Source organism: Carya illinoinensis, chromosome 12 (genome assembly GCF_018687715.1).
Source record: "Carya illinoinensis cultivar Pawnee chromosome 12, C.illinoinensisPawnee_v1, whole genome shotgun sequence".
In the NCBI taxonomy this organism is placed as follows: Eukaryota; Viridiplantae; Streptophyta; class Magnoliopsida; order Fagales; family Juglandaceae; genus Carya; species Carya illinoinensis.
In genome coordinates this window covers 25,557,589-25,568,563 of record NC_056763.1, presented here as the reverse complement: position 1 = coordinate 25,568,563, position 10,975 = coordinate 25,557,589, and the positions used below count along the sequence as shown (strand labels likewise).

General features: G+C 33.8%; 1 protein-coding gene across 1 annotated transcript; it reads left to right on the top strand.

The window, feature by feature from the left end:
* The first annotated feature begins 339 nt into the window (after positions 1-339).
* On the top strand, positions 340-9,494 carry LOC122289975 (nucleoside diphosphate kinase III, chloroplastic/mitochondrial-like). Its single transcript, XM_043097459.1, has 14 exons — positions 340-1,641; positions 1,745-1,841; positions 1,927-2,009; positions 2,464-2,527; positions 2,617-2,734; positions 3,423-3,577; positions 3,687-3,726; positions 6,626-6,706; positions 7,257-7,394; positions 7,952-7,989; positions 8,100-8,150; positions 8,379-8,546; positions 8,654-8,766; positions 9,120-9,494. The coding sequence occupies exons 1-14, from the start codon at positions 1,517-1,519 to the stop codon at positions 9,241-9,243; spliced, it is 1,395 nt and encodes a 464-aa protein (XP_042953393.1). The 5' UTR covers positions 340-1,516; the 3' UTR covers positions 9,244-9,494.
* The last annotated feature ends 1,481 nt before the right edge of the window (positions 9,495-10,975 follow it).

Below are 10,975 nucleotides of genomic sequence, written 5' to 3'. Positions count from 1 at the left end.
ACTACCAAACGGGTCGAACGAGAATGATACGATAGAAGTATACACTACGCTTCCCATTCCTGGGGTCAAATTAAAGGGCTTGTCGTGAAGAGAAACACCTCCGTTAGCGCCTTAACCTTAAAGTTTATTTCTACTGTTACAAGTTTCTCCTAAGTCATTATCTTTTTGTTGTCTTTGGAAGTATCTTCATTTTTCCTGCAGCTTATGTTTGGTATGTATAAGCTCTTCGATTTCCTCATCGAATATGGTTTCATCTGCTATCATTAGATCAATCTTGCTCTGGCCTCGTAAGCTTGTGCTTTTGAATAGATCTTATTTAGGTATTTTTTAGTTTTTTTCATTGATTTTGATATATAAGTTAAGAATCATGAGGTTGATTTTTCTAGTTTTGATGGGTTCTAATTTTTACTCGTATTAAGTCCTTTACAATTATATTTTGATTTTTAATTAGCGATCATGGGAAATTATGGGTTCCTTTGGTGTAATGTGTTGGGGCCTTGGATGATCTTTTAGAAGATAAACTATTAGTTACGTGGAGGGGTTGTGATCATTATAAGTTATCCACAAAAATATTTAGCTGGAGATGGATTCATGGTATACTCTCAATAAGGGTTATTGTAAGTTATGCACAAAGGAGTTAGGATGAGGCTTTCTACAGTTGATTTGAGTTTTATCTCTGGAAGTGTTCTTTGTCCAAGTCTATAATACCCAAGCTTCATAGGTGCAAACAATCCTTTGGGGCCACCCCCTTGTGAAAAGTCAGCAATTTAACCAATTCCGTGTAGGGAAACTTCTCAGGGCGCGATGCATGAGACTGGGGTTACAGGGATGGATCCGAAGGTCCCTGCCTTGGAGATTTTCCCCAACATCAAAAAAATATGTTAAAATAATAATAATAATAACAATACCTAAGCGAACAACTGGACTTCTGCATTAGGGTGTAGTGACGTAGTAAGGTGGTGAGATTATAGAATCTCCTTTGTCTCTTAGATGGAACTTTGGAGTGTAGCATTTTTTATAAGTTCAGAGGTATGATTTCATGGAAAGAATAAATTAAGTAGCTAGATTTTACTTATAAAAAATAGCTATATTTTCCATCTCCCATGATCTGACTTCATGGATTAGCTACAATAACTTCTTGTAGCTCATTGACTACCAGTATGTTCTTGTTCTATTTGTGTTCGTTTAGACACATCTACAGCACTCACTCAAGAGTGTCTATCTCCTAACTATGATTAAATTTAATGTTTACTGAGTCATCCCCAGTTAGATTTTAATTGCATTTACTTTTAAGTTTTAACTGACAGCCACATGGGTAGAATCGTTATCATGCCTTGTGCTGGTTGAAATTTTTTCATCTCACATCAGTTTATTCTTTTTGAACAGCATACCTCCAAATAATTTTACGTACTTTTCTCAGAAAGTGTAACAAATGGTGTGGTGGTCATTTTCGCATGTTGATTTGAAGTTATCATTCTAACATTGTTCTGTCCTCTGAATGTTAAGTTGAAGTTTCATGGATGTTAGCCTTGGGAAGATAAAGGTTCTTCTGGATCACTTTAATGCCTCAACAACCAGCTTGGATTCTCATCAAAACAGAACTTCATCTGTTTCACAACCACTATCTGATAATTCTTTAAGGTATTTCATTTTCTTTTTGGGGAAAATATTATTAGAAACTAAACAAAAATTTTAGAACCTTCAATATAGTATCATTTAGCCTTCCTTATATGGTATTATATAGGTATCACAACTGGACTCAAAGGAGTGTTGCATTCATGTTGAACTTGTTTCCTGTACAAGGGTCACCATGGGGCTCTAGCACTGATAGTCAGAAAAAGGTTGATGGAATACCTCTTTAGTAGTTGACAAATCTGTAGGTGAAATTATCCATGTTACCTGACACTGCAATTTTTCTGATTTCAGGTTGAGCTATCTGCTACAGAAGTAGAATCACTTAGATCAGAACTCGCTGATTTAGAGGAGAGGGAAAGTCATTTGAAAGCTCAGTAAGGACAACTTGATACTTGAGTTTGGAACTATCTTCTGCCTTTATGCTGAGAAATAATTATATTTGTTGCCAGTTGACCTAGATTAGGTAACCTAGTGGTAAGGTAGGTCTTTAGGTTCTAATCTTGCGAAGAATATAAAATTTATATGAGTTGATTATATCATAGAATGTAATTTAATTTGCTAGTTGATTGTTCTATACTCTGTAACTCGTAAGTTAAATGAAACAACCTGAAGCTGAAGTTTTGATCCGACATGCTTGGCTTTTTAATTTTGAACTTTGAGTGACAATGATGTAGGGGTAACAACTTCTACAACAAATGAATTTTTTCCTTATTAATTTTAGTTTCTCACTGTTGACTTTTAATAGCAAAATACACATCCGGATTGCATTTATTTTGGGTTAGTTTCTGTTTTCTTTGGATTCACACTAAAATTTTCTAACATATGCAGGTTGGAACATGTTGATGAAATTTTGCGGTCTGCTCACCTGTCTGGTTATTTGTACATTCGAACTGTAATAACTTTTTCCACTTTGCATTTGCTCATACTGTTTATTTGTTGCATCTTACAATCTAAGAGTTTTCTGTTATTTTTATCTAACAGAGGTGGACAGCTCTACCAGGAGAACCTCCCCCTTTAGATGATAATGACGTTGATGATTGGCTTCCTCGCTTTGTTGTCCTTCATGGACCATGTATATTCTTCTATTTATTTTCTACAGGTAGTTGAATTGTTAGTGGTAATTTATTTCTCTTGACTTTCCATTTTCTTGAAAGTTGGTCATCCTTTATTGTATTGTCGTGAAGTATCATCCAGATTTCTCTAGTGTGCTGTTACGCCAGAGGGTATATTTCTTGTCCGTTGACCTTGTAAAATTTACACGTGTCCCAGGGTTGGGGCAACCAGTCATTTACTGTACCATTGGGGAATCTCCATGGTGTAAATACGACATATTACCATTGAAAACCTTCTTTGGTCAGAAAAATGTTGCTGTTGTTGCTTTTATAGTTATTTGTTCATAAGTCGCCTGACCCAAATAAGGCTATAAATATCCATTTCTTAAGCTCCTAGTTGCACCATGGATTTTGGTGACTGCAACTAATAGTATTGTCTACTGCTATCAATTTTTACCTTAATTTACCGCTTTGTCTTAGTTTGAAAGAAAAACAAAGTTCCATTTATTAGGTTGTTAGGATTATCAGATATGATATAATTTGATGGATTTTGAGCTAAGCAGTGAGTAGCCTTTCCTGGAACACCAATCTGGAGTCTGCATTTGATTTTTTTTAGAAAGTAATAAATTTCATTAAAAAACATGTCAATGAGCTCGGAATTAAATCGATTAAATCAGTGGTGATATCCAGAAAAACATATGTTTGTTTGCTTAATGATTAGGAACACATATGCAGATCTAAGCCCTCAAGATTCCACCCTTCTATCCGACATTGTTGAAGTAGGTCCCCTTCCTAGCTTTACACGAGAAGATGAGGAGACACGTTATGCCTTTTTTATGCTCACTCGTCAAGGACTGAGATACGAGTGCTCAAGTATTTCCAAGATTCAGGTACGTCAAGTAATTTGATGAGTATGGTAATTTGCTGTTCGGGTACGTCAAGTCTTCTTATAGTCATTTTTCCCTTTAATGTGAATTGACTTGCGCTCTCTTTTTTCAGGTGGAATCTTGGTTGTCAGTACTACAAACTGACTGTAAATTGGGTTTTGATACAACAGCTCCCAATGGCTAGTCAGATTTAACATCAATTACTCAGTTCAGCCAGTAAGTTGTACATAGATAGAAATTGAATTTATACCTTGAATTATGTGGATGTAATGTCTCAAAATTTATTGACTACAGCTCTGTACATTAGATACATTCCATTTCAATAACAGACATTTTATTTTTTCCAAGTTCTGACCCTTGTTTCAGTAGTAATAGAGATTCATAACTGCATTAACCTTGCACCAGGACTTTTGATCTTGTAATAAACTGTAAAGGTCTTATGTACTAAACATGCATTGGAAACTTATTGTGAATGGCACAAGCTGTCTCTATTTGCTTATTGTTACAATTATTCCCTTTCCCAATAAATGCAATGCATGAACTTGACCATAATTAAATCCAGAGGAGCTAGCTTTTTATTTTATAACCAGAAAAGTTACTGTGTAATCTTCACGTTCCAACTCTTTCCTTGTGGAAAACAACTCCTTGCCTCAAACAATTACGAGTGAATGATTCTGTTTCTGTGGGTTAAGAGAGCTGTCAAGTATAACAAACCTTCTACAATAAAGTGGAACTGCATCTTTGTATTAGTGTATTACTTTCAAAGTGAACTTCCAAATCTTTTTGCTTGTGACCAAAGAGTACATTTCTTCTGTTGGGGGTTAAAAATGGCAGATAACCAACAAAAAGATTTCATAAAAGTAAGTTCACCAATTAATATGATTTGATGTGGTATATTAAATTGTAAAGTTACTTTTATCGTAAAGTAAATCTAATATATAATATGAAGTTATATCAGTGTGTGAGATTATTTTTGTGAAATTCTCGTAGTTATTACACTTCCCAAATGGAAAATGAAAGAGACTTTGCAGAGCTGAAACAACAAGAGAATCGTTATAAAATATGAATTAAAGTTGATCTCAAGCTTAACAAGCACGTTTGTAGCTTTTTCCTGGGTAGAAGTTTCTTGATATCTGCAAAGGAAACTGTATCAATCTTTCATGTTTCCGAGCTGACGTCTCATTCAACTTTGGAAAGCAAAAGTTTGTTACCCAGTCGACTAGTCCAAGCTTTCTATTTTCTTGTGTAACTTGCACAGATTCTCGGCATGATGCTTTTTCGTTTTATGTACAGCGCTTTCAAAAGTAGCAAATCTCAATTGGCCATCGCAAAGCTGTTGATTGAAATCCTCTTTATTTTTAGATACTCTTGTGGATACAGTTCTCAAGACTTTATTGATTTGATTTTGAATTCATTTTTAGATTTTATTACTTCAATTACCATAATAACTTCTTGTTGTTATTTGATGAGATTCTGCAAACAAAATGGTTAGTATATTGTAACCATTTTTATGGCCAAAAATGACCATCGAAAGCACAATCCTTTTTCTCTTGTTGCTTCTGCGGCACCCTTTTCTTCTTGCCTTTTAGATGAAAATAGGTTTTTAGTTGGGATATAATTTAAACAGTTTTAGGACTAAAATCTCACATATAAAGTGAATAAATATAAAATTCATATAAAAACTTAACTGATCTCACTTTTATTTTTAAAAAAATATGCGATATAAGGCTTCATTTGGATCATTGAATGAGCTTAGCTCATCTCACTTCAGTTTGATTTTATTTTAGACCTATTCCAACATCTAAATACATAATTTCTAAATCACTAAATATCACTCAATTTAAAATCTCTTTACACGTATAACTCATAATTTTTTTCAAATTAACCTCTCTTTATACATAAGACCAACGACCTTTTTTAACTTCTCATTAATATATCTAAAATCATCTTAATATTTAAATACTTATAAACTCATCTTAGGTGAATCTCACAAAATTCAATACACCATATCAATTCATTACTAATCATAAAGAGCTCAACTCAACTCAATATCTACATGTAAAGATAAGAGTACATGCTTTATAATTTCCTATTTAATTGTCGTTCAAATGCTTTGACCAGCTCAACTTATCTTATCTTAATTCAGCTCAACACACGTCACAATTATATATGATTACTCAATTAGTTAAAAGCAAGGAGTAGGTGTTTTCTAGATGCAAACTGTCAGTAAGGTACTATTTGGCCACACAAAATTTTCATTTCAAATATAAAATTCTTATATCATCATTACAACTTTTCTAAATTCTCATACAAAATATAATAAATAATTTAACTTTTTTCTACTTTTTTTAAATCTTAAAATAATAATAATATTAAAATATAATATTTTAATATTTAATCTTAAAACTTAAAATTCTTATCTAAAAATTTTTAGTGGCCAAACAGTCAAAGCATTTGTAGTAAATAGCAAGAGTAGCCTCATAGCTTTCTAAGTTCTTGCTATTATAGTTGATAAGCACTTGGATTTTGAGTATTTAAACGAAAATTCAGAACTTTTTTTATATAAAATAATGGTATTATTATTTATAGGAATATGAAAAAATTGAAAGAAAAAACGGGGAATGATATTATACTAGCTTGATGCATACATGAAAAGTGTTGTTTTTCCTTTTTCCTTTTATTATTTTTAATTATATTTTCTGCTTGAACATATTGTGATTATTCATTTAAATCATAAATATATAAAATTATTTAAAATGCATGGTATTAAAATTTAAAGTTGAAAACTATAATTATTACTGCTAAAAATAGGAAATTAATTTAAAGGGGAAAGAAAAAATCTGAACGGCAACAGCAACGTCGGCAAGTAAAAACTTTGAAGTACGATTTCGGACTTTTGAGGGGTGTTTGGGTTTGACCTGGCCACTGAAAACGAAACCCTCTCTCTCTCTCTCTCTCCCTCTCTCTCTCAGTGTCCCTGCTTTTTCAGCATCGCACTTTGCATTCAACTCGTCGCATAGCTCCCAACGCTCCCATTCATTCGAACAATGACCTCTCAGATCTTCCGTTCGGCTTCCAGAGCCTCCAGGTCACTCCTCTCTGCTGCCTCCAGAGGCTCTCGTCACTTCTCTGGTAAAATTTATTAGCTTTCATTTCGCATTTGCAATCGATATTCCCTTCGTACGAAACCCTTTCCTTTCTTTCTCTTCTTCGCATTTGCAATCGTTTAGTTTTGTCGCCAAGTATTTTATTGAGTTGTTTGGTTTCCCTACAATTTTGGAGCTAACTTGCCGATCTGCGAACCGGTAATCTGTTTGTTTGTTTCCTTGAATGTGGTGGATAAAACTTTTTTTCTTTTTTTCTATAAGTAAGAAGATATTTCATTAATATTGAAATAGGCATAGCCCAAGTATATACAAGAAAAATAGACGTAGTTGGTGGATAAAACTTAAAATCCTGAAGCTGATTTCCTTGAAATAAATTGTCTCTTAGCCAAAAATGAAGAAGGAAAAACCAGCACTAGCCCCGTGATTATAATTTTGTTTTTTTTCCTGTCTTTGGATTTTTTGAACTCCTTGAAGGACGTTGACTTCATCTCTTTGAGATGCTATTAGCATAATTTTGCTCGTGTTTATGTGCGTGAGATTGCTCTCTTGACGATTCTGAGTTGTCGTATTCGCAGAAGGGCGAGCCGTAGCTGCCGCTGCTACAGTGTCATTGAGAGAAACGGTACCGTTTCTAGCTTCAAATTACTGGAGGGCCGGTTCTGAGAATACATCCAGAGGATGGATTCAAGGAGCCCTTGCTATTCCTGCGGCAGGTTCGGACAGAGGAAAAAGCCCATATTTTTCTAATTTTCGAAGCTAGTTTGTCCAACTTTGATTGCTTATAATCCCTTTTGAATTCATAAGATTGTTATTGTGTACATGACACGCGTGTGTTAAGTGCCCATATATTAGTTTGAAGGTACAATAATCATATTCTTTTCTAATTGGATCTGGGTTGTTTTGTTTGTGGATAGTTCATAATTATATTTTTTGGGAGACGATTTAGATGTAAAACCTACGAGTACAGAACCTTCTCTGATCAACCTTCATAATCTCTATAAAATCCTTAGAGAAATATCAAGGGTTTTGGATCACATTTATTAAGCCAACAAAAATCTCACTGTTAGATACATTGGCTGGTTTGAATTCTGAGATGAGATGAGATAGTTTTAGATAAAAGATGAAAGTTGAATAAAATATTAAGAGAAAAATCTCTTGTGATAACAAGTCGCCTATTCTTTTAGTCACTTGATGTTGAGAGTATTTTTTCCCTCTCTTTTTCCAATTTCTAAGATTATAACTTATCCGTTTTTTTTTTTTTTTATAATAGCTTACATGCTCCAGGAGCAGGAGGCACATGCTGCTGAGGTATTCTTATAACCGATTTTTTACTTATCTATTTCACTGTTATCCCAACTCTATTCTCCTTTGCCTTTTCTGGTGGATGACAAATTTTGTTACTATTCTTCTCTATTCAGCTGGAGCGCACTTTCATTGCTATCAAGCCTGATGGAGTTCAAAGAGGGCTGGTGAGATACCATTGGATTTCTTGCACCATTTTTTAGTGATCTGTTCAGACTACATAAAAGGAACTTTCCCATTTGCAACGGAAATTGTTGATGACAGTTTCCATATTTTACTCTATTTGTGCCTGCCCCCCACTCCCAAGTCCGCCCAGGAGAAGGGGGGTCGAGTGTGTTTATCTTTAAGTTAGGAGCTTGATATTTATCTCATCTGAAACTTATTACTTCTTCCAGATTTCAGAAATCATATCCCGTTTTGAGAGGAAAGGGTTTAAGCTCGTGGCCATTAAAATAGTAATTCCTTCAAAGGATTTTGCACAGAAGCATTATCACGATCTGAAGGAAAGACCTTTCTTCAATGGCCTATGCGACTTCCTTAGCTCTGGCCCTGTTATTGCAATGGTTAGAAGAACCAAAACTCTACTATCAAAAAGAAGAGCGATAACTCATCTTATTACTTACGATGACATTTGAGCTTGCTGAAGCCAAATTTTTTATTCCCAATACAGGTGTGGGAAGGAGAGGGAGTGATAAAGTATGGTCGAAAGCTGATTGGAGCTACAGATCCACAGAAATCTGAACCTGGAACCATCAGAGGTGATCTAGCTGTGGTTGTTGGGAGGTATTAATTATCTTAATGATACGCAGTTTTTGGTTCCTTCAAATATGATATTTAGTCTTCCAGATCTTGATTGTTTACTTTGCCTCCTGCAATCATTTTTGTCTCTTAGGTTAATTTCGATTTAAGTTACGAGGTTCTGAATTTGACTTAATAAAACCTAATTAGGCCCTTGTTTTGCCAGCAAAAAATAAAAATTGTGGGCCTGGTGACAGTTCTGTTTTTGCTTTCATTTGCATACACTGTTCATTACTTTGTCATCCTCATTTGTTGCTCAAGAAAAAAAAAAGAAGACAAAATCAAAAGTTGAAAGAACATAAAATAAAAAGATCTGACGGTTGTTGTTTGCCCTTTAGAAACATCATCCATGGGAGTGATGGTCCAGAGACTGCCAAGGATGAAATCAATTTGTGGTTCAAATCAGAGGAGTTGGTTAGTTACACCAGCAATGCAGAGAAGTGGATCTATGAAGACAACTGATGCTGAATTTTGCCTTTCTTTTCATCTAGTGAGTTAGGATCCACATGAAGAGTGGGGGGTTAAACCACAATTGTTAGAATAAAAATGCTTTTTTGTTGAGATGAGTGATATCAATGATTTGCTTCGAAAATAATTGGCAGATCTAAAATTTTAGCAATAATGTAGTTTCACCTGTTTTCGGTGGACCCAACTTACTAAATTATGTAGTCATATTAATGCATTCATATGCAAGGCAAGTAGCATTGATGCAATATTCATGTCATCATTGTCCCTTGGTGCATTGCGAAGTTATGGCATCAAGTTGATGTTAGGTGTATTGGTGAGATTAATAAACCTAGTAGAGAGTTTTAAGTTTCTTGTACCTTTTAATATATAAGACAAAAGAAATGATATATGCAGTCACTATATCTAGCATTACTCATAAAACAAAGTATCAATTATGACTATATTAAGAACTTAATTACGAGAAGTTCAAGCTTGATTCGAGAAAAAAAAAAATCTTGTTTATGTTCATATATTCCGAATCAAGCAGCTGGGCAGAACTCCCTGAGTTATTATTATATTGATGAACAAGTCTTTGAACGTCAAGCCTGAGAATAAGCAATATTAGATACAAGGTGGCTTTCAAGCGTGTCATTAATTTGGTATGAACTCGAGAGATACTCACATAGTTCAGAGAAGTTTTGTAGAAAAGAGGCTTAATATGCATAGAGGGTAGGAGGGGGCAATCAAAGATGGCCGGCCTCCATACCTGAGCATAACCATGGTATCTCCCTCTACAAGTTGAGATTCAGACGGGAGGAGTTTAGATGATGGAAAGTTGCAGGCACTCCCTCAAGTCGAGTTTAGTTCATAACCTAAACTCAAACTCCATTAGCACAAAGTGAATATCGACTTGGAATCCAGGTCTAGTACATAGGTAATTAGGAGTAATCTAAAGCCCATTGAGCTATCACCATTAACGGTATTAACCTGGTTATTTGCTAAATCATAAGTGAATACTCATTATTCTCTAAGTTGATTATAGGCTTCTTCGTTCCAATCTTACCTAAGACCTCTATACATCAAACCATTACAACCGGTTGAGTTGTACTCAATTAGAATTTCCATTATTTATATTAGCAAAGATCCAAGGACTAAAGGAGTATATGAAGTTGTGAATTCAAAATGTTATGAAAATGTTCTTTTGAGTTGAAAAGAGTTTTGCAGCGTACATCATTTTTGCGTACTTATGATGTAATTGGTTAAAATTATTATTTTATATTAAAAAATAACACAACCAATCACATTAATGGAGTGTATAAAGAATTACGTTAAAATGAATATATAGAATATTTAAATTAAAAAAATTCTTATTTTAAAATATAATTATTAAAAAGATCAAATTATATGTGTGTCAGGTAAAAAAAATAAACTATTACAAATATGTATAATAAAAATCTATTAGAAAAATTTATCGTAAGAGCTGGACTACTATACTATGCAGCTGTTATTGCTTAGGTCTTATTTTTTAAATTTTCTTTTCATATTTTTTTAATATATTTTAATATTTTTAAACAATAAAAAATATATACTAATATACTTAAAATCACTTTCTTAATTATTGAGTAAAAAAATAAAATAAAATAAAATTTGGTGAACAGTCAATATGAGCAATGCATTTGGTGGGACATAGTAGTATTATTCTTATTGTAATGGATAGGCTACCATGCTGCCCATCATTCATCGTTTA

Excerpts from the sequence above, each read along its gene's own strand:
- LOC122289975 (XM_043097459.1), top strand. The coding sequence starts at position 1,517 with ATGGATGTTAGCCTTGGGAAGATAAAGGTTCTTCTGGATCACTTTAAT. Across the intron at positions 1,842-1,926 it reads GCACTGATAGTCAGAAAAAG|GTTGAGCTATCTGCTACAGA; the intron begins GTTGATGGAATA and ends TTCTGATTTCAG. Across the intron at positions 8,151-8,378 it reads ATGGAGTTCAAAGAGGGCTG|ATTTCAGAAATCATATCCCG; the intron begins GTGAGATACCAT and ends TACTTCTTCCAG.